Source organism: Carassius gibelio, chromosome A23 (assembly GCF_023724105.1).
Source record: "Carassius gibelio isolate Cgi1373 ecotype wild population from Czech Republic chromosome A23, carGib1.2-hapl.c, whole genome shotgun sequence".
NCBI lineage: Eukaryota > Metazoa > Chordata > Actinopteri > Cypriniformes > Cyprinidae > Carassius > Carassius gibelio.
In genome coordinates, this window is record NC_068393.1 from 15,682,056 (window position 1) to 15,706,358 (window position 24,303).

The 24,303-nt window shown below is 37.4% G+C and overlaps 2 protein-coding genes across 7 annotated transcripts in view; both read right to left on the reverse strand.

Moving 5' to 3' along the window:
• Window positions 1–64: 64 nt before the first annotated feature.
• On the reverse strand, window positions 65–9,004 carry LOC127944221 (lysine-specific demethylase 9). The gene is made up of 7 exons (XM_052540079.1): window positions 8,388–9,004; window positions 6,766–7,394; window positions 5,886–6,023; window positions 5,023–5,165; window positions 4,751–4,918; window positions 4,555–4,663; window positions 65–3,412 (listed from the first exon to the last, which is right to left on the reverse strand). Exons 1-7 carry the CDS (start codon window positions 8,920–8,922, stop codon window positions 2,834–2,836), a joined length of 2,301 nt encoding a protein of 766 aa, XP_052396039.1. The 5' UTR covers window positions 8,923–9,004; the 3' UTR covers window positions 65–2,833.
• Window positions 9,005–10,313: 1,309 nt separating this feature from the next.
• Window positions 10,314–24,303, reverse strand: part of LOC127944214 (membrane-associated guanylate kinase, WW and PDZ domain-containing protein 3) — a 120,378-nt gene continuing 106,388 nt past the window's right edge. For all 6 annotated transcript variants that reach the window (XM_052540070.1, XM_052540069.1, XM_052540068.1 and 3 more), the window contains 11 exons: window positions 22,945–22,976; window positions 22,181–22,370; window positions 21,976–22,070; window positions 21,695–21,887; window positions 20,272–20,466; window positions 19,389–19,574; window positions 19,080–19,176; window positions 17,663–17,744; window positions 16,994–17,131; window positions 16,707–16,845; window positions 10,314–13,075 (listed from right to left, as the gene is read on the reverse strand). In XM_052540070.1, the coding sequence (XP_052396030.1) occupies window positions 12,348–13,075; window positions 16,707–16,845; window positions 16,994–17,131; window positions 17,663–17,744; window positions 19,080–19,176; window positions 19,389–19,574; window positions 20,272–20,466; window positions 21,695–21,887; window positions 21,976–22,070; window positions 22,181–22,370; window positions 22,945–22,976 (2,075 nt within the window). In that variant the 3' untranslated portion in view covers window positions 10,314–12,347. The remainder of the gene's footprint in view (window positions 13,076–16,706; window positions 16,846–16,993; window positions 17,132–17,662; window positions 17,745–19,079; window positions 19,177–19,388; window positions 19,575–20,271; window positions 20,467–21,694; window positions 21,888–21,975; window positions 22,071–22,180; window positions 22,371–22,944; window positions 22,977–24,303) is intronic.

The following is a 24,303-nucleotide window of genomic DNA, read 5'->3' on the forward strand; positions in this document are numbered from 1 at the left end:
CTGTTTTAGTGTTTTTAATTTCTGATGCAGTGAATGATCCCCTTTAAGAAAAGCTTCATCTTAGTACACTCATAAAATAGTTTATTTAAAAAAATACAGAAAAAAAGTCTATGCATTCCATTGCATTTTTTTACACAATTGAAAAGATCCACGACAGTTCTATTAAATGTAACTTAGCATTTACAAAACATTACTTTGACTATGTTCATAATTGACCATCTAATTAGTCCTTAAAAATCACTGAAATCGAAACCCTTTATACAAATTTCAACAGAGAAAATAAAGAATCAAACACACAGAGCATGCCTTGATCCCTAAGTGGATTTTTCCTATATTACAAACGACCATCAAAACCTGATCAACACACACACATAAAAAAAAGAAACTAGCTGCCAAAATTCAGAAGAAACATAGAACGCTAAACATCATGTTTAATATAACATGAAACCTTAAGGTATAAAAGCATCGTGTGTTGCGGAGTGGAAAACATCTGAAACTGTATATATGGGAAGATTCATCTTAATGGATTGGTGTTAAAGACACCTCGAAATGTATTCTTGGTGAAAGTATGAAAGTATGCTTTCTTTCATAAAGCAAAACCGCTAATCTGCAGGATCTGTACCGGAGGAAATGCCATTGAATAGTAGGGAAAATGATATTTGTCTAGGCTTTCACACCTGTCCATACAATCCTAATCCTAATAAATAAAAAAAAAACAGGGGGAAAAATATATGATTTGATCCTATTGCACGTGGTTCTGAATTGACTATAGGTAATTTACCACCAATTTTATTTATTTTTGTTTGCATTTGCTACATTTGGTGGCCAGTAAAAATTATCACCGCCAGTTGCTTTTGGATTAGCAGAAGTTGTATCCCAGAGCAAGCATGATTTTTTTTTTAGATAATAAATATCCAATTATTGCCAGACTTTACGAAATTCCATCACAATTAATGCTTTGTACAACTCGAATAACATCAGTTTGCTTAAATGCAGATAATTAAAGACTCAATGAAAGGCACTCTTTTATAGAAGGATGAATTTGATTAGGGAAAGCCATTAGATAATTTTGTGGAAACCATAATCAATGTCGACTGATTGCTGGTGTGAAATTACATTCAAATCAGTCATTAGCAATACTTGGCGTCAACAGAGAAGCACAACTACTGCCCATAACCCTTTCAAAAACACTGAATGCCTGCTTTAAGACTTAATCCCATTCAAAACCATTACGGACACGCAACTACACTCAGAAAGTGAAAGCTAAATTGCACTCATCCAACTATGTAGGATAGCATTATCACCCCAGAATGCTTATCATAAAAACTATAGACAACTTTAGTTAAAACACATAGGAAACAAGTGTTATGCAAGAGCACTGGACCATACACCTTCTGCTTCTACTTCCATAAAATAATATCAAATGCTTTCTTGAAAGAGAAAAAAATTGGGTTTGACTTCGGTAGCAAATAATGGGAAGAGCAAGAGTTTATTTATTCCTTGTTAATGTATATTACGTTAATTCACATTTGCACTGACTGATTTTTAGGGAGAACAAATTATCTTAATCAACAAAAGCTTTAAATGGCCAAAGCAACAAGATTTTTGTAATTTGGCTCATTTTTTTAAAAAAGTGGTGACAATGTCAATGACAGTCAAAAACAGAAGTTTAGAGAATAATTAACAAAATCAAAGTATGATTTAAAAAGATCTTTCCGTTGTGACTAAAACTACTCTGATAGTATGAGCAGAATTGTGTAAAGATATGAAGTGAACCTTATTTAGATGATCCATTTGAATCAAGAGACTTTTTTCTTTACATGAAGCTCCTCCAAACACGTCAGAATTACAGGTTCAATCAAAACCCAATAATCTGAATGTATGGATTAGACCGCTATAAAACTTTAAAGCAAAGTAGAAGAAGACTTTACCAAATGAAAAGGCATCAGTATGTTGCCCCTGAGTGTAGGTTTGGTTATTTACATTTCCATCCAGTTTTCAGCTAATTTCCGGACTTGATGGAATATGTCTTCCTAGTCCGAAATAAAAACATAAAAAGCACAACGGCTTCTGCATACAATACAAACAGAAAACAAACATGACAAATTAATTAATGACCGATCTTAAAAGACTAACAATTTTGGACAAAAATAAATAATTAAAATTAACAAACAAATGAACAATCCTCTTGTGAAGTCCAAATCATATTTCCTGCATTCATGAGAGGCAATGCACAGGTTGCTCTTTTATAATTACTGCTATTAGTCAAAAAAAAAAAATGAATTTTCCTTCAAGCAAACCAGAGAATGATTAATGAAAAAGCAAACGTGTCTAATTTTAAACTGACACCTACTCACTAGTACGTCATATACTTCAGTTCAGTGACATTACAACACGGGGGAAAAAATATGACTACTTTTCTCTTTTAACATATGACTGCTGCTCTCCACTTGTGACAGGCACTTTTTCCCCCTTGTATTTTTCTGTAAAAACCAATTAGCAGATGATGCACATGATGCCCTGGGAAATGTGAAAAGTCCCTCTTGAGAGACACGTTCATCTCATTTATAATAATATATAAACAAATACAAAACAATACGGAGTAATAATCAGCAAAAATATACTTCAAATTAAATACTTTGGCTGAGAAAAACCTAAAAAGTACTCGTGGGGTCATTTTCTTAACCAAGAGCTAAAAAAAAGAAAGAAAAATATACAGTCTTCATCATTTTTAGGCAAAGTCCAGATATACCTTTTTTACACTGTGGAATGTCAGTCAAGTCTGCAAGGTGAAATGAAACGCCATCCCTCTGCAAAAGGAAGAGTTCTGAAGTCATTTGGGGAAATCTGAGGATCTGCTGCCGTCGAGTGAGGAGTCTGATGCAGAATTGGTGGGAACCTGTGGAAGCATTTGCTCTGGTGTGGGCGAGGACAGAGGGTAGGGTGCTGGAACAGGACCGGGCTCCGAACAGAGAGTGGCAGAAACAGTGTGGGCGGATTTAGCCGGCTGTGGAGGCGCGGGCTGCGGCTCTCTGGGTGGCGTTGCGGGCCTCTGGAAAACCAGTTCATCTGTTTTGGCCACTCCACCTTGTGCCGTGTTCGTTTGTAGCTGGGCGCAAGAGGTGACTTTGGTGTCCGGGTGAACAGGGGATGACGAGGGGGAAGGACATGATGTGGAGCACAGATCCTTGGTCTTAAAGTCCTTTGTTTTCTCCCCCTCTTCCTCCTCAGAGTAGTACTGCTTTAGACGTATGTGCCACGCGAGGCTGCACACGGCTGAGACGGTTTTGAACTGGTGGATCACGTTGCGAGGGATGAAGTAGATGTCGTCGTCACAGAGCTGCATGCGGACGTAGCGGATGCCTTCTCGCCGTAACTGGTTGAGTTTGGCATCATCCACCCACTGAACACACTGTAGAGAGAGGGGCATTATGGGAATGCTATTTTATACCTGTATATTATCTCCACACCTGTTCAGGATCTTGAATAAGTTACTGCTTATCCAATGCCACGTGGCATTATCAGATCAGATTGTGATATTATATCATATGTGACTAAATATAACCTCAATTCATTAACTCATTATAAAAAAGGTATCCTCAAATAAACATGGTATTTTCTTATTAACCAAAACTATCTGAGATTGCCTTTAGGATTGCTAGCTCTAAGTGGGACTGTATAATAACAACACTATCATTTATTTCCAATAAATATATTACTGTTCCAATACAACTGAACTGTAAAAAAAAGAAGAAAAAAAAGAATAAAGAATCCTGTGTGAGTGTGTGTGTGTGTATGTATGCATGCATGTATGTGTGTATGTATATATAGAGTCGACTCCTTACTTTAGAAGCCAATAACTTTATAAATCGTGTACTTTTTGGTTTAATTACTTTGCACATTGTTTACACTGATAGACAGCTACATCATACACTGTAATACAGGTAATTTTTGATTTCCCATCTGTGTGGCTCTTTAAAACACTGGAGCATGAGCTGCCATGTGTAAATGATCACAGTGACATGCTTTGCTCTGAAACATGCAGTGTAACAGACAGACTATATGGTTATATACCCTATTTTTCGTATTGTAAGTCGCACCCAAGTATAAGTCGCAATAGCCCAAAAATACGTCATGATGAGAAAAAAAAACAAAAGTCGCACTGGACTGAACCTAGAACCAAGAGAAAACATTTCTCGTGTCTACAGCCACGAGAGGGCGCTCTATGCTACTTAGTGTAGGCTACAGGAGCACTGAGCAGCATAGAGCGCCCTCTCGCGGCTGTAGACGGTAATGTTTTCTCTTGGTTCATGTCAAATTCACTTTGATAAATAAGTCGCACCTGAATATAAGTCGCAGGACCAGGCAAAATATGGAAAAAAAAGTGTGACTTATAGACTGGAAAACACGGTACTTAAAATACACACTGCTATGCGTCAGTGATTGCGTAGTAAAACAAAACAATTAATACTTCATGTGATAAAATGCCATGTTAACCAGAACTAATATAAACACACACATGAAAAATCTGTTAAGCAGTAACACAGCTCCTACCTGTGACACAGGTGGCTCATACAGGTCCAGCTGAAGTCTTTGAACAACCTCATTGAAGTCCTCAGCGTGAAAACAGACCACATCTTTGGTTACTCGTGGCCGGTCACTCCTATAGGAGATGAGGACACCAAAGGTCATTTCATCTGTCTCTTTTTCCGTGTACATATGTTTCTGCATGGCAGATGGTTGCACTCACAATTCCCCAAACTGCACTGCTTTCAGGACACCCACAGCTGCTGTACTCTGCCAGTCAAAACTCTGGCCAACATGATCAGCATGGGCTCGCGTCCGGTCCTCGAAGAGCACCTCACGTGGTTCACTGGTTCTTGGGAGGTAATGCAAGTTCTTGATCTCATTCATTGATCTACAACCAAAATGAAAGGGTTTTGTGAGGCGCTACAAACAGTTTTAAAAAATGTCTCTATGAGAAAGGACTTTTCTTTTGCAGTTCAAGAATAAAGCACATACCTTCGTCTCTTAAATGGAGATTTGGGCATATCGGCTGTGGGGACCATCTGCTCTCCTGGTCTCACCCACATGATGGGACCATCATCACTCTGAGACCTGCAGTCAAGCTTCAGGCTAGAAAGGCTGCCCCATGGCAAAGTCATCTGCATAGACAATTGAAACTTATGTCGGGAAGTTAAAACAATAATGTAGCCTTTCCCTGACCACTGTCTGAAAGTATGAATGGCAAGAAACGACTGGATGAAGAGTTTGATTTTCTGTGCTGACAGTCCCCACTGAATCAGTACACTGAGATCGAACTCATGACTTGCAACTTGCTTTTGCTTAGGAATGCATATCAGTTATTAAATTAATAAATGTGAATCGGCCATAACATTATTATTGGCTTCTGGTGGGCACTCTAATATTTTTACACAATAATATTAAATATCACAACAGCATATTTAATAATTATAAAGAAATGTTTTTTTGAACACCAATTCAGTATATTAGAGTGGTTTCTGACATTGAAGACTTTCTGCTGTAAATTATATCACAGGAATAAAATACATTTTATAATATGTTCAGATAAATATAGATTATTTTTAATTGTAATAACATTCAAATGGTAAATACACACCTCGAAGCAAATAAACATGGACTAAAAGCCACAAATTTCCAATTTTGATGTTATGGGGTATTTAAATGTAAGGGGATGCAAACAAAATCCTTTACACAACTGTGCAAGATGACACCATTTATCTAGGTCCAAATCGCAAAAAAATTCTGCTGGCAAACAGTGAATTGAAACTAATTTGCACTACAAAACACCTTCAGCACAAAGCCTTACAAACAAACTCATCTGTGAGAGATTGAGTCCTAACCTTCAGGAACGGAGACTCCTCAAGCATGTCCAAGAACTCAGGGAAGTAATCGCCCACCTCCTCATCTACTGCACCGACCAGACTGATTTGCCTCATGGGACCAGCTCTATATGTCCCAGAGCAGTACGTTCGGCTCACCTGCAACATGAAAGCCCTTCAGAGCCAAGAAAACATCCTAACACACGCTTTCGGAAGTTTCATGAAACAAAACAAGTCCCATTAACACAGAGAACGATAACTACATTAGCGTTAATGAAACAATAATGTTGTGTTAATTATAAGCACTGGCTCCGGTTATGTCGTCTGTTGCCTTAAATGCTCAAGCTCTATCAAATCAGATGGACTCTGATTGGCTGTCAATGTTTTTGTAATTTATCAACTGGAAAACAAAAATAACTCTGTGAAACTGATTCCAATTATATTTCCTCAATGAATCTCATCTAGTTAGAACAAAAATGTAAACATAGTTATCGTCCTTGGTGTAAATGGGGCTTGAGGCAAGATCTACAATGACATGGGGTTCAGACTGCCATAAATTTGAAGAAATGAAAACAACTTCCTTGAACTGAGCTTCTTACAAGAATGAATTCAATAATACGAGTTTGTAGAATCTCAGAGATGGTAGAAAAGTTTGACTCCGGGCAAATTTGGTCTGCATCACTAAAGACCGGTAGTGTACTTTGAACAGTCACTGACTTGTGTAAATAATAAATGCAGCAGTTTTAAAAGTTCTCTAGAAGTGAGAAAGGCTAAATAAACACATGGACTTCATTTTGCGAGCTACACATGCATGGTATCATAATCTATCCTGCCAAAAACAAGCCACAACTTGAAGGTACAACCCAACCCAGGTTACATTGAGTGGAAAGCGTCATCCTACCTGGGAGTGGAAGTTGGCAATCGTGGTGGTCTCAATTTCCTTTTTACCAAGGATTTCCATCTTGACGGGTGTGTTTGGGAAATTGAAGGCAAAGTAGTCCAAGAAATCGGGCAGGTAGGCAGCCGCTCCGTGCACCACAGCGAGAGCATAGCGTGCGGCTCCTTTAGGATGCTCAGCAAAGGCGAGATCCAGAAACTCCTGGGCAAATTTTTCAGTGTCCCCCGGTTGCAGTAAAGACAGTTCATCTGCGTATGCGTGTAGTACAGATGCCCCTCCATTGGGCTGCTTTTCCTCATGGATCAGTCTGCTGAAGGAGCCATTGGTCTGAAGCCACGAGCTTCGGATGTAGTGGTCTTGGGGTGAGAGGAACGGCTTCTTCTCAGCCTTGGGAGTGCAGTACTCACTTAAGTCTGGACATGGCTTCTCATCTTTGATGTACACATGCAACACCGAGTCTTCAGAAGATGGCAGAGCGTCTCCTGTCAATCCTGTACACACTGTTTGGACCTCTTTGTTGTGTATGTGCAACTTTTTGCCACGCTCGTCTTCACGATGCCGCTTCTTCTTCTTCTTTTTCTTTAAAAGGTATTCCTCCAGTGTCTGGGTTTTGCCATTCTCACTATGGGGCTCTGAAAAGATCAATAGAGATAGAAGACATTGAAAAACAGTTAATAGTTCATAGCTTCTTAGTCTTTACCGATGTAAAATTGTAAACATAAAAAAATAAATAAAAAAAAAACACACAAAAAAAGTGTTGTGGCTCCTTTAAAACTTTGTAAATACTTCTTAGTAATCAATTACCAAATTCTTACCAGATATCCAGCAATTCTGGACATTTGGTGGACCAGAAATAAGTTCTCTCTGTTAAGACTTTCCTACTACTACTACTAGATTTAAATAAATGTACTATGGTAACCACTGCCCACAGTTTTGGGGGCAATACCATAAGTACTACAGTTACTGTTATTAACTAACTCACATTAAATCTTTTTTTTTAATAAAGTGTGTCAGTTCCATGGTACCAAGATGGGAATAAATAGTATGGTAATACTACTGACTTTCAAATCTTTACACAACCGAGTTGAGGCTGCTCTGTGCTAATGGTGCATATAAAAGTCAGATTAAATTAAGCCTGGTCTGACCCACATTAGCCCCTAGGATCACAGCATACAGTTGTTTTGTAAAATTTGGCATAATAATACAGTACAGAACGATCATCATATACAGTATATAAGGTACCGGAAGACAATTGTATGTAAAAACACGGTATTATTATGGTATCGTGTTAATATTTACAGATTAATGTAGTTACAGCGATTTTAGTTAACAGTAACGTTACACGTGACAGACGTGAGGAGAACGTCTCTAATACAAAACAGAGAAATGATATCAATTTGCATTTCATTTAAATATACTTTTCAGCTGTTAAAAGTTTCTTCCTCGATTATATTTAACATTTCTGCTCAGTACATTGCGCTCGAGTGAATGGGGGCGTTCACACAAGCGTGCTCGCGCATGGGTTAGCAGCGCAGCTAACAGCACTTTCTCCGCTCACTTTTAAGTTGGAAGCCAGCCAGTAATGTAAAATCATTTGGCTTACGTGTAAACGCTGTTACAATTACCTTTCTTCTTTTTGCATTCCCCCACTTTAACATTCGCCACGGCGTTTTCCTTCTTGGGTTTGAGTTTGGCGTCCTTCTCGATGTGTTTGGGCTTGTTATTGGGGGTCTCGGCCTTCGCTACTTTGAGCGGCGTGAAAGTGAACAGCGGGGAAGGCGGCAGGACCGTCTTCCGCGGGACGTGGGCTGCTGGTGTCACTTTTCGCGGCGGCCAGCCCGGAGGTAATTCTTTCTTGGAGCCGAGGAGGTGATGGTGTTGATGATGGCGGTGTTGCACAGGTGCCTGCTCTTTGCTGAAGTTGCGCGCTTGGCCGTTCTGTTGGTGCGGTGGATGCGCTTGTTGTTGGGCATGTTGGTGATTGTGTTGGTGGTGCTGTAGCTTTATTTTCTTCGCTTCGTTCTCCGCTCTATCGGGTTTGTCATCGGACGGCGAACATTCGCGTTTTTTCTTCTTTTTCTTCTCTTTGGTGGCTTTGTCAAAGCTGTCCCTGCTCTTCTCCTCTACTTTGACGCGCAGTAGATCGACCTGAGCGGCCATTTTGCACGTAAATTTAAAAGACTTTAAGAGGGACTTTTGCGCATGTCTATTGGGAGCTGTAGTTCTTTTGTCCCTAGCCAATCGGAGCTCACGCGTTTGTAGTTTTCCTGCTCGGAGCGCGCATGCGGACAATCGGTAGCTTTGTGGGTAGTGATGTTTCTTTACTGCTGTGGTTCAAGGTATGCGTGCGCTGCTGCACGCACCGCGGCCAGAGACTGACGTAATGCTGAAGTAGCTTCAGGGTTAGGGCGGTTCCGTTTCGTTGAGAGGAAATAAATGCGCTCGGCATTGAGCTCACAACCAACGAAAGAGCAAAACAAAACATCCTGGAGATAGTAATCGCACGGTGTTGGATTTCTCTAGGGGGCGTTTACACGGAATGCTTTCTTGCTATTTGGGCTATTTGAAGGACGTCCTCGGATATTGCGTCGCATCTGCCTGTTATTGGCGGAATGAGAGTTGCACTTTTTAGTCGGCGTGTCAAATTAAAAATAGCATGTCTGATTCGTGAACGAATCGCTCTTGTTATTCGGATTTTTTCCAATAATGTTTACAGAACTGACATAAACGATTTGTTCACGAATCGGAGTGAATCGGTTTTTAATTCTTTCGATTCAACAGCTCACTGATTCTTTTAACAAGGACTAATTTTTTTTTTTGCTTATTACTTATTTTTAAATGTCAAATCTTTCCCAAGTTTAAAGTTAATTTTAGTGTTTTATTGTACATGAAAATTATATTTAGATTATAAATATTAATTTTTATAAGTTTATAAATTCATATAAATTCTGATTCTGATAAATATAAATTTTTATAAGTTTATAAATTGAGGGCAATACCCTGGTAGCACCTGTCTATGGGTAGCACACGTACATCGCGTAGACGTCTATTTGACACCTGCAAGACCCAATTTTTCCATGTTTGCTCATCTGCAATACATAGTTTCCAATCAGATGTCAAATCGACGTTTGGAAAATGTCTTTAAGATGTTTATAACGTAGAAACTGACATCTTAAAGACATCCATCAGATGTTTGTACAGTCTTGTAAATCTTACATCTTGCAGATGTGCATGTGCTATCTGAGATGTTAGAAAATAAGTTTAAATCAATAAAATGTAAATAAAACGTGTCCACATGTGACTCTATTGCAATGTTTTACTGCTTAAATATACTGTGATGAGACCTAGTGATGACTTAATTACAAAGCAATCGCTGAATCGATTTTCGAACAGTGTTTTTAAAATGAACTGCTTGAAAGAACCTGTTGACGGATTTTGAACCCATCACTTTTGTGTGAACATCCCCTTAAATGCAATGAAACCAAAAGTGCATTTGCATTAATGTTAAATAATGTAGGAGTTCAGGAACTTAAAAGATCAAAAGAGGCCACTTTTCAGTAAATCTTTATTCATCAGTGCATGAACAGAAGGTCATGACCAGATTCATTTCTTTAACCATTCGCTCTCTCTATATATATGCTTATACTCTCAATTACTTAAAAAAATAATGGGGCGATTTATAGATTTTTTTTCTCTTGTTTTTCCCCTCACAAAGGCAATTTTATACAGGTGCTGTACATTGTATTATTTTTTTTATATAAACATTTACAACTACCACAATGTAGAGACCACAAGGCTTTTTTGTGTAAGATAAAGCAATGCAAGGCCACAGTATCATACATACAACCTCATGACATGAGATGCACAAGAGCAGTGACCCTCAAATCTGGCTAGCGACATCCACTTTCCTGCTGAGTTTAGCTCTAACCCTAAATCAAACAACCCTGAGTTTGCTAATCAGTGTCTTCAGGATCATTAGAAAACCACAGGTATGTTTGTTTTATTATGGTTGGAGCTAAGCTCTGCAGGAAAGTGTTTGAGGATCATTGCACTTGAGAAACAAGCTACAAAATTTTGAAGATTTAAAAGGGTCATGAACTGAGAAATCAAAATTCCCTTGATCTTTTGACATAAGAGGCTGATGTACTATAAAAACATCCTGCAAGTTTCAGAACTCAAAACTTCTTCATGATTCTAAAAACAGCTTATATCGAAGCCAGTGAATTCAAACAGAGTTTTCTGATGAGGGGGGTCAAAGCAGGAAAGAAAATAGCCTATTACTGCTAAATTATGATGTTTTTGATGTAAAAATCTTGAGAACATTATAAGTGGACCTTAGAACCATACAAAATAAAAATAGGCAGTTCACGACCCGTTTAATGATCAAGAAGCAATCATGAACCTTATTACAAAAGTATTCACATTTTTCATCATGACAAATTATAGAAGCGCTGTAGCATATGTAATGTATGACTGATGTCTGCTCTGCCCATATGGACACTTAATATTTATGGTATTTCAAAAATACTGTTATGGAAAAAAGATATTGGACATTGTTATATCTTGTGTCTAAATCTGTGCCAGTTGTTTGAGGCTTTAAGAACCTGATGAATAACATAATTCAGAGCTACATTTCCCTTGGATATAAGACAGCATCTTGACATTTTATAGGATGGTCTGAAAGACGCATAAAGACACTTTGAATGAATATGAAGTCCCAATATTGGGAAAACAATGCAGTATGAATCATTCGATGTGCTAAAAAGAATAAGAAAAAATATAATGTTTGATTGTATAGTATGCAAAAATATATCTGAATTTCTCCTATAGTTCTGCTTCACCTTCTAATGATATGAGCAAACATTTGATCCCAAATGTACAACCTTGCAAATGCTCCACCGAGATTAACTGTAAAAGCTATAGCACTGTGAAAAAATATGTGTTTGTTAGGAAGCCGAAAGACGTATCAGAATGGATACAAATCTCTATACCTCTATACATGTATTTGTTTATATCATCATAATCATTTCAATAAATTACATATGCGTCTTTATCAACACACAAGTAGTAAACAATATACTTAACCACAAGTTTCTGGTCTTTTAAAGATGGATATGTCAGAAATTCACCACCAAAAGAAAAATAATGCACAGCCTACACAAAGTCACTTCTCAGGACTGGATCTTGAGGACCGTTGTATCTCTGGAAAAGTCATTGTATGTCTGTGTGTCTGTCTGTCTTCTGTGGAAGTTCAAAGATTTAATGGTCCATACAATAGAAGTCAATGGTAACCAAATTGGTTTAGTGGCAAACATCCTTCAAAATATCTTCTTTTGTTTTGCAGTCATACCGGATTTTTAACATCAAGGCGGCTGATAAATGCTGACAGACTATTCATTTATTGGTGACCTATCTTTTTAATACACGTTAATAGACAATTTTAAACCTTCAAAGAAAAGCATCCTTCATGTTAACGCCACAGGAACAAAGAGACATGGACAAGTTTGTAGCTGCAGTCTGATTGGCACAAAACAAAATTTGAGGCTCGTATTGTTGGAGGACATCAATAGCTGCTCCCAAACGCATTAGACTCCATGCACTGGAGGTTGAATCCTTGCAGAGCGGGGCACCTTCCAGGGGCCTGGGGTTATAGGGCCTCTCTTGGTGGTAGGGTTCCCATTCTGGGGAGTCTCTTGAGGGACACCCTCGATATCCTCTTCCCCTCGAGGCCTGTCTCGTCCTCTGTGGTCCTTCAGGTTGAGAGTACTGCTTTCAGACCGCTGAGGTTCTGCTGTCTTGCCACCTCTTGAGACCTCGGGTCTGATTTCTCCTGTTTCCATGTCCTGCTTGTGCATAGTGTCCTCGTCTTTGTATCTACTTCCAGGCTTCAATCCATCAGTGGCTTTTTGAGGCAACTCCTGTCTGATCCCAGCGTTTTCCTTCTTGGTCTTCATGGGGCTTGGGGATCGAGCTACTTGTCCACTAGGATCATTCTTGTTGTCCATGTTTAGAGTCTTTTTTGGACTCCTTGGGCGTTCTTTCCCATCCTGTCTCTGGGGGAGTGTAAAACTGTCATGGTTGTCATGACCCATGCTTGTGTCGCTCTTTCTTGTTTGCTTTTTGGCGTCTCTGTAATGTTGGTGAAGTTGTCTGTGCGAAGCAGCCATCGGGTCAAAGAAGAACTCCTCAGGTGGAGAGGGGTTGACCTCAGGGGAGTGAGAGATGAAGGATGAAGAGGCTGGTGTCGACGGCTCATTGGATGCAGAATACCTTGGAGAGTTTGCAGATGGACCTGTCATTGTATCTTTAACATCTGAAACACAAAACATGGTAATTATTATTGTAAGAAGATAGGAAAAGATAATAAAACCAATTATTCTGAAAATGCACTCAATCTGTTTTGTACCATGTAAAAGTGCTAGTCAGTCTTTTTATTTAGTAAGAATTTTTTTTTGAGAAATATATTTCTTGAATAAAATTATATTATTTAGCGGGGATGCACTACATTGATAAAAAGTGACAATAAAGGTGTTTTTAACTTTTTTTTATGGTTTCCACAAAAACATTAAGCATCAAAACTGTTTTCAATATTGTTATAAGAAGAAATGTTTTTTGAGCATCAAAGCAACATATTGGAATAATTTCTGAAGGATCATGTGACATGGAGGACTGAAGTAATGGATGCGGATTAAAAAATGCAGCTTTGGTACTACAGGAATAAAGTATTTTAAAAATATATTACAATAGAAAAAAATATATTTTAAATTGTAATACTATTTTGCTGTATTACAGTTTTTTTTCTCTGTATTTTTCAAATAAATGCAGCCTTGTTGAGCATAAGAAATGGCTTACAAAAGCATTAGAAAGATTTTATTGACCCCAAACTTTTGAATGGCAGTGCATTTGTTGTTTGTTTGTTTATTTATTTAGTCTTTTCTCTGTAATAATAACCAATTAAACCTTTTTAATCAACCTCATATTGTTTTTCTTATATTTTGTTTAACCCTTTGGTGTTGTTCGGTCAATTTTAGACCGAAAAAAAAAAAGTTTTGAAATAAAAAAAATAAAATCGCTATTTTATCAGAATGGTACGAAACTCAAGGACACTTTCCAGAAAAAAATAAATAAATAAACAATTTAAACAATAGTGATGTTTGTGGTCAAAAATTACAGCCATTGGAAATGAATGGGAAATATGCAACAATATGAAAATACAGATAATTTTTTGTGTGTACAATCTACAAATCTTTGCACTGCAACTAAAAGAGTGTCACTAAAATATCAAGAGTGCAAAATACAAACAAACGTGTATATGAACTAGTGTGACTGTAACACAAAGCATGATTTTGCAAATGTGTGAAATCAAATCAATAATTCAGTCACAACGCAGTAAAAACACAGACACCAAGGAAGGGGTTACACTCTTAAGCATCAAGAGAATAAAACAGAAACACAAATTAACTGATGCTGCTGTTACAATATGGAAAACTTGAGCTGTAAGACTCAAATGAGAGGTTGAAATCAGATTGATTAACCTCTGATAAAGCATTCCTGTTCATTTTTGTTGAATTTTGATGTTATGTGTAACTAAATGTTTTCTCTGTGTTGGGTTTGACTGTAGTTTGACTAGTAAATGTAATGCAAAAACTGACAAAGAAAAAATCTAAACCTTTACAAAAGGTTGTCTTTAAGATTGACTAAATATTCATCCAAATCCACAACTTAATAGAAAAAAGTATTCATGTCTAAAACTTACTCCAGCACTTAATAAGCCTTTTAGAGCTACATAGGAATCTAGTGGCTAAACCATGGAATTGCAGAGGTTTTTCTTTTTTTACTGGCACCAGATGGCTAATCTGCCTTCAAAATGTACATTTTACAGGCATTGTCTCTATTTTAACATGAAATACTGCAATAATGGAAAAGTAATCTAAAAATATTAGAATAATATTATTTTTATTCTTTTCAATGGTAAAACCTTTAACACAACTATTGCAGAAATATTAACTAGTATCATTAAATTCTCTCAAAATAAAGAAGAAAAAATATTATTAACCCAAAATATGTTAGATTGATTTCACTGAAAATAAAAAAAGTTACATTTCAGGTGTTCAGTCAGTTTGGACCGTGAAGTGTGACTCCCAAATGAACAATACCAGAGGGTTAAATAAATAAGGTGTACCTATTATTCTTTGCCGGTCAGCTGTTATACTGAAACCTTGTGATATGGATGTAGCAATCACACCATGATTAATTTAGTCATTAAAAGAAACTGTATAATAACAGGGAGAATTATTATAGCCTATAATAATATTAGACTACTGATACAGTATGACTGGAGTGAATGTACAATGTAATTGAAATATATTTTTAAAATGTGCTGTTCATTTCTTTGTGTAAAACTTTTTAATGAAGGAAAAAAAAAATGACAGAGTGCATGTTTAAACATTGCAAATTGGATTTAGCAAATCTGCAGAATACCCCTGATAGACTGAACATAATTAACCAGTCTTCTGAAATGCATTTCAGCAGAGACATGATTCTCAATTGAACTGTCACAGTTTTCAGTCTTCAGTGGCTTCTGGCCTCCAGATACAGTGACATATTGAGCAGCTGAAACCGGCTATGAGAAAGAGTTAGACCCAGAATGGAAAAGTTGCTATTTTCTCTCAAGATAAAAATGTCACGCCGCCGGACGTGAAGCAACAAGAACCGAAAATTAAACCAAGCCGGTGGCTCCTGACATGGGTTTCAATTTCTTTGTCATTTAACTGTCTGGTAAGAAATATATTTGGTCACATAGCATCATTCCAGAGCAGTTCTCCCAACTAAGGGCACATGAACTCCAGGGGGTTCTTGGAAAAATGTTGGTTTAAAAATATTGTACTGTAAATCCTTCGTAAATCTTTCCTATTTAAATTTACATTGACTTAAAGCAACAACTTATGTGATAATTGTTTAATAAAAATGTGAACAAAAATAAAATCACAAAAAAAAGAAACTGATCTAAATGGCTAGTCATTACTGTGTGTTTATATAGAAATATATGATCATGAATTGTGATCACTGATGTTTCCTTCTTTTCTTTAGTGACATTCAAAAGCATAAGGTTAATTTTAAGGCAAAGGAAAGGAGAAAAAATCTGCACATACACAAAATAAGCATAGAGGAGGAATGCAAAGTTTACCAAAGTTATTATAGGGACAGACCAAGAAAAGCAGAGAAGCCTTTAGTGATGCTCTGGTTTCATGTGGAAGCACAATGTGGAGGAGGAAGAGTTCAGACCTAAATCAGGAAGAGAGAAAGAGAAAGAGGTGCAGAGAACAGTGCCCAGACAGAAAAAGAAACCAGCAAAAATTGAGACAGGAAGCAAGAGTGACAAGCAATGCATGAAGATAGGAAGGTCTGACATAACATGCATATGACCAACAAACCCAAATCACGTAATAGTCCTCATTCACTAATTATTGAGTAATCGTGTGCATACTTATCTATTTTGGCAATTAGTGTTTGATCAATATGCATGCTATGTTTAGGCAATATAAAGGTAAGTGTGATGATGATTGTAATATTTCACTAAATCCACCGTGGTTATACTCTACATGACCATTTTATAATAATGTTCTGAACAAGAGGACACATGTTGCATGAAGTACCTTTAGAAAACACTCTGTTGAGGAAAGATAACAGTCACAGTGCATTTTCAATGGCTTTTGAAACAGCAGTAGAAAACAAACCCATCTTCAGAATTGATTTGTTTCTCAGAAGGGAACATGCAGGCTTGAGGGAACTGATTTTTCTCAGTTCATGAAGCAGACGGAATTCAAATGAGCTCTGCTGCACTTCTTAAACTTAAAGAGGTGGTTTGGGATGGAGAACGTCTCTCAGTTATGTCGGTTCATTGCCGTTCATTGTTTGAGAGGTCAGGTATTAAATAGACTCACTATGATCAGGCACCAGGCCAAGTCCGGGCCTCAAAAGCAGCACCACTTTACTGCCCCCGGCCTGGATGAGCTCAATGGCCCGTGTGTGTGTAATGCCCTGTGTGGGTTCACCGTTGATCTCCACAATCTGATCTCCCACCTGTGAAGTTACAAACACAGATTCCTCTGTCATGTTAACAAGAACCACTGATTTATTTTTATTTTACTTGTTATATAATTTAACTGTATAATATTTTTTTTTCATTAAGGTTCTTTGTGTATTATGTGTTAATGTCATGAGAACTTACATGTATCCTGCCATCCTTCAGTGCGGGACCGTCCTCAGCTAGTCTAAGGATGAAGAGGCCCATGTTATATTCCTTCCCTCCTCGCAGACTGAAGCCAAAACCTCTCTGTCCTCTCTCTAACTCCACGGGATAACAGCCCTGAAAAGAGAGAGATCAGTTACATTTTTTTTTTTGCATTTGAAAAGATACAGTTCAACACAGTCTAACTTCAACCTAAGACTGTTCACATTACATTTAATTGCACTGTTGAGTCACTGAACTATGCAAATATATAATCACACATTTCTTGCTAAAACACTAAATATATCACAACATTCTATTCTGAGTGCAAAAACAAGCTGCTCTACCACACCTGTCCGTGCTAATGAGAAACGACACTTGATTTGCATATAAACACTGTCATTAGCATTATATATTACTTTTTTTTAAACATTTCCTTCATTTCATAGCTCATAAAGTCACTGTAGCCTATAGTATTATTCCTCAATGTGTGTATAATATTAATCCCCCAAATGCTTCCATCTCAAAGTTTTAAATTTAATTTAATCTTCATAAAACGTGAGCTGCATAAAAATCAAGCATTTAAGTCAGTTACATAATAATGTGCGAACTCTTATTACTACACAAATTATTACTTGAAGAACTGCCATTGTCTCCTTTACACTTCACCTGCTTTGGTCCTGAGGAGACGACAGATTTGTATTCTGCTCGGGTCACAGTGTCTTTCCTCTCTTCCGTTTCTACGCCATTCCTAAATGACACACAATTAAATGCTGCTTTAGGGCATTTAATGAACTGGTGCACAAATGAAAGCATCTCCCTTCACCCATCGTCATATTATCCAGCGCAGCTAAGAGCGTTTCTGTTCATGTGAGTTCATGATCATGATTCTTACAAAGAGGCTGCGAGCTACTCTTCAGGACCTCAATGGTCTGCGGAGCTCATTACATCCTTTTGTTGCTCTTAATTGTGGGCTAAAGCTTTGACAGTGGCTGCCCGTCTTATCTGAACCTTGACTATAGAGTGAGTTCACAACAAGTCTACTCAATTTTATGCTGAAAAGAATGAGTTGGACCATGTGCTTGGAACCCAAATGAAAAGAGAGCTCTTGAGCGTTCTTGACAGAAGAGTAATGGAGAGAGGTCATTGAAATTGGAAAGATGTAGAAGTAGAGAGGGCAGGATGCGTACATTCCTAACTTGGGCCCTGTTTTTTGCAGGTATAAAAGACAATACATTTTAGCTATATTATTTGTTAATTTATATTATTTGGACATACACAAACCATTCAAGCATTTGGTGTTACTAAGATTTTTTGAAAGTCTCCTGTTAACGTAGACTAACTGTAATAGAGTTTTCTTTTCAAATGTAATTTATTTCCTGAATGGCAAAGCTGGGTTTTGATGATCCTTCAGAAATCATTCTAATTTGACTCTAATCACTCTAATAATTCGGTGCTCATGAAACATTTGTCAGTGTTGAAAACAGCTGCGATGCTTAATATTTTTGTGGAATCTAAAATACATTTATATAAAAAAAACACACTTATTTGAAATATACATCTTTCGTAACATTATGAATGTCTGTACTATATAAATGTCTTTTAAACGATTTAATGCATATTTGCTGAATAAAAGTATTAATTTATAAAAAAATAAAATCCTTACTGACCCCAAACTGAACAATTGTGTACATGCATCACAGAAAACTTTGATCATGAACATTATGAAAATGTTTATTCACAGTGGAACTTCCATCACATTTTTAAATCACTGAATTGTTTTGGAATGTTAGAATTAAATGGTCATTTACTTTGTCTTGTTTCTCATTTTATGTATCTTACATATAACAACAACAACAAAATCTCAAAATTACAATTTTATTGGAAATTAAAAATATTTTGTTCCGAAGTCAAATAGTAGATTTTTGATTTTTTATCTCATCTCATCTCATAGCTCTTAAAATAATAATTAATAGTCATACATTGGGACTTTTTGAAATGAAACAGTAAAAGGTTTGTATGTTGACTGTAAGGACTGTGATTGTGTGTGTAGTGATTGATCTGGCCGTCTGGATAAAGCTTGTACCTGTCATCTCGGTTGGCAGGCTGCTGTCCCACGGCTCGGTGCTGGGAAGATGGGCTCTGCTTGGCTGAACTAGTGCCTGACGGAGGTCCGCTGTGTTCTGAAAAATAAACAGGATTATCAGTCTGGCAGAAACACACACACACACACACACAACTCCATCCCAAGTTTCAATTTTAATCCTCAAAGTCAAATGTTTTACCTAACTGAATGTTACAAAAAACAAATACGTATGCAATCTGCTGCATCCTTTCATCAGCTCACTGTTCACCAAAATAATGAAGAGAAAATATATTTTCCCCAAAAGCTTACCCTCCTCAGGCACCACCGTGAGGGTAACAGCATTTCCAGCTTCTTTGATGAGCTGCACAATGTCGTTATGCGACAGCTCAATAATTGACTGGCCATTCACAGCAGAGATGCGGTCGCCCACTTTCAGCCGACCGCAGCGGTCTGTGGGACTGCCGTCTATGATGCGACCAATCTTATGTGGGATAACTGAGGACAGACAGAGATCAATGCTTATTTCATTTATACAACTTAGATATACTGACAGACACTGAGAAGTGCTTTCGATAACTCCGGAAACTGATACGTATAAATAAATCTGATTATTCTCAAAGATTTACAGATGTGTCACATGATCAGGAAAAACACCCTGCATTACACAGTACGTAAACTATGAAATGAACATGCCAGGTTATATATGGTAATTTAAAGTGTAAATAAAAGTACTTTTTCAATGTTAAAATTACGAAGCCCAGCATAAGACATCAAACTACACTTTCAACTTTACAGCATAAATTTATATATAAATCCTATAAACCTTCACAGCGTTTGTCCTTATTCAGAGCTAATGGTAATAGCCATTATATCCAAATAAGTGTTTTTGTTACAGCTCTGGGTTTATTACTGTAATACTTTACAGTAAAGCTAGCTTTGATCATATTATTGTAACTGCATTGTACAGTAGATCACACTTTCAAGCAATAGAAGAAATATGTAGTGTAGATTTCAGGCACATTTTCAACAATGTTTTGAGTCTGTAGTTGCACATCTAATGCAGCAGAACAATCTGTACTTTCTGAAGCTGACAGCAAAGTAGCAAAAAGCTTGAAAATTAGGGTGGGGTGAGACAGAGAGACAGACAGAGACACACAAGGAGAGGAAACAAGCTTTGAAAATCATTTCTAACCTCCAGGCGGAGGCTTGTTTTTAGAGGTGAGGATGACGAATCCGAAGCCCTCGTTGTCCTTGCGCTGAAGAGTGACGTCGTAGGGCTGAGGGTGACTGTGGCCGGACACCTCGATGAGGGGCGGTTTGGGAGAGCCGTTGACCAGCGCTGGAGCATGTGGGACCTGTGGTTGACCCCCATCATCTTCCTCTCTTTCTGCTCAAGCATATGCAATATTCAGAGTTTAAATGAACGAAGACCGAGAGACGCATCTTTATGCACATGCTTTTTTGAGTGTTTGCTCATCTGTGATGCATCTAAAGGACATTTTCTATCAGATGTCAAATAGATGTTCAATGTTTATGATTTAGATTCCATGTAAAACTGATATCTTAAAGAAGTCTATCAGATGTTTGTACAAAGCATATGCTTTCCAGATGAAGCGACCTTTAACAGACATCTTGCAAACGTACGTGAGCTATCTGGGATTTTGTGAAAACCTCAAATTTGACCAAAATGTAATTTTGTAAATGTAATTGTAAATTCTTATTTATTTTTTTGCCTGCAGCTCAAAATTAGCCCCAGGTCACATACATCAGAATAAGATATTTATCAGATTAAGATAAAAAAAAAAAGAAAATGCATATGCACATATATAGACACACACACACACGTGTGCTAAGTAAATAGGTAAGTAACATAGTTACAAATTAATTCTAAATTAAATAGAAATCTATTCTCTATATCACAACGGGATTGTTTATGTATAAGTGAGGTGGGATTTTTTTTTTTTTTTTTTTTTTGCTGTTACTTAGTGTTTGGTCATTGGCAAGTAATTGTTTTAGATACTCATCAAAGCCAAATTTTGCTTTCCTAGAGCTAATTTTAGACTTTCACCTATTGTATTGTTTTTTAAACAGTTTGCCTGATTCCATCTGGGTCTGATGATTCACTAAGAAACATATTTGGCAAAAATCTCTTCCAATGCTCAACATGAAGTAAAACAAACGAACAAAATCCCAGTGTGCTTTAACAAAACTGAAAGGGAATATTATGAAAGTGTTGAAAAAACTGCTATGAGGCATAAAGCCAAATTTCATAATGGCTTCATAACCTAATTTTTTTCACCCAAATTACCCAGTGTGTGTTGTCTCACGGCGTCTTTCTTTTATAGTTACTCAGTGCATTGTGTCATTATTTTGTTAAATAGTCTTCTGCTTTGACTGAAAACAGTGGTCATTAAATTTTAATTTTGTGGTTATTATTTTATAACTCAACTCGGTCCTTTAATCAGAACTAATGGAGCGAATCGCTCAGTTCCCACAGGGAGTGGATCTTTTTTCAGACATGGTTGGATATGACAAACCTCTGGAGGATTTCTATGGCTGTCAGAACATAAACACAAGCATGCAGTTATCACAATACATGACAGCAGGGTACAAACCTGGAGAGGTGAGCTTTCTGCGCACGGTCAACATCACCTGCCCGTTGCGGGCGGCGTTGGTCATGAGCTCCAGAACTTGTTTGTGAGATTTGCCTTTGACAGGAACGCCATCAATACAGATGAGCTCATCTCCAGGCCGCAGACGCCCGTCCTTTTCTGCGGCACCCAGAGGAACAATGGCACCAATGTACACCTAAAGATAGATGGCATGGTTGAAGGTCACATCATTTCCCATTGTGACAATATGGTAATGAAACACTACAAAGCACGTCAACGCTTACTGGCTGATCCGGTCCTTCTCCACCCAGCACTCTGAACCCAAATCCAGTCTCCTGGTTCCTCCTGATAAACACGTCCAGTTCTTTAGTGTTGATGGCTGAAAAAAAAAAAAGCAAAATTAGCTGTCAGCCATAAATACAACAGCTTAAACAGCAAATCTGTTTCACATGACCACTACTAACTCCCAAAAGTCAAGGCTGAACTCACGTTTGCTGTCTAGCAGGGCTTTAGACTTGAGGTAGAGCTCAGACGGGTCCAGTTTTGGGGAGCTGGAGCGGATGGCATGAGGAGGGAAAGGAAGGGACTGGGGCCCAGGCTCAGCCGCACTGGGAGTTTCAGTACTGACAGAACTGGCGGCAATGTCCTGCTTCTGGGTACTGGGAATAGCTGGAGTGATCTAAATGAACAGAAGAAACATTACTAAATATTCATCAACAGTACAGCCCAAGTACTATGCCAAACATGGACGTCTCTCAATACGAAAGGCATTGTTCACCCAAAAATGGTAATTCTGTCATCATTTTACATCATTAGTTGACTGGAAGATCTGTTTAATCATGTACAAATCAAGCAGTAATTTCCTTCTTTGAAAACGTGTCCTTATGACTCACAATGTTTATATTCACGTTGAACACAATGTAACAAAACCTGCTCTAAATCAGATAATCATCATTCGAGCCTGTATGAGAAACGCTCCTGAGGGCCCTGTTGACTCAGCAGTGATGTCTGCTGCTGAAACTTGTGTTTGCCTCAGAGTGATTAACCACATCCTGCTCTTAAAATAACATTATAGCGTTTGGCACTTGCTCCGTGAATAATGTATGACTGCACGAAACACGCTTCGCAGAAGAACCCAGAAAGAGGCAGATAAATAATTCATCCTGTTTCATCTTCATTACATCAAAATCCCATAGTGTGTCTAAATTAAATCCCAAACACTGAGTAATTAAAAGACATTTAGCTGAACTTACAGGTTTCAGAGACTTCACGGGAGAGGTCTGACCTGCAGGCACAAACAGATATAAAGAGGGGAATGAGAATGAGCAAGTACAGTTGAAGAGGTATGTTGCAAGACTATATAACTGGAGCAATTTATTGCAGGAGAAATTTAATTCATCAGTTCATTTAGTGCGTTAAAAACCTTTAACAGTGAAGTGTGCCATTTTTTGCATCATTAACGACTCCAGATGAAATATGATTACTTCAAAAAGTTTTACAGCACACTTTTCCTCATCCGTCATTGTTCAGATAAATATTAGCCCCACCCCAAACTCATGGCATTGGTTGAGCCAAAGCTGTTGTCAGAAACAAACAAAAATAAATCAGCCCTTAAATGGTTTTCTGTAAGCATTTTACAAGCTGGAGAAAGTATTTTGGAATTAAAAGTTGTTGTATTTTCTGTTGCACTCTTCACCTTTAATACCAATATCAAGAGCCCTGCCAAATATATTAATCAAGTCAAGTTCCAAAGTACTGTTCTTTTTTAGCAAAGAACACAAAAAGCAACACAATTGTTTAACACTGATAAGAAGAAATATTTCAGCAGATTTCTGAGGAATCATGTGACCCTGAAGACTGGAGTAATGATGCTGAAAATTCAGCTTTGTCATCACTAGAATAAAAAAAATATTTTAAAACATTAAAACAGTTATTTTAAATTGAAATAAGGTTTCACATAAATTACTGCATTTTTGGTTAAACCATTGCAGTCTTGGTGATCATCAGATCTTTTAGAAACATAAAAAAAAAAAAAAAAAAAAAAAAAAAAAAAAATATATATATATATATATATATATATATATATATATATATATATATATATATATATATAATATTCTTACGTACTCCAAAGTTTTGCATGGTAGTGCAGAGGAACCAAAACAAACAAAAAACCTTATGAAAATGCAAAACTTTCAATCCTGAAGCTGGGTTTCAGTCTAGCTTATATTAATAGAGTGCAAAACCTTAAAAAATATATAAAGTGGCCACTAAGGGGCAGTGTACTCTACAATGCATTTACTTATTGGAGAAATAATTGAGAAGACATAATATACACACAATGCAGAGCTTGATGATCAGTGGCAGGTGTGTGTGTGTGTGTGTGTGTGTGTGTGTGTGTGTGCAATATGTAAATCCTGCAAGTTAACTGTGAATATTAACAAGACCTAGCTGTCTTAAAAATGTAATAATTACTATATATAACATCAACACCTGCGGTACATTGTGGTTGGTGGAGATTTTTTGCATATAATCATGTTTGTGTAAGTCAGAGAAGAAAAGCTTGCTTATGAATACGCTTGACCTTTTGCAGCCACAATCCGATAGCTGCG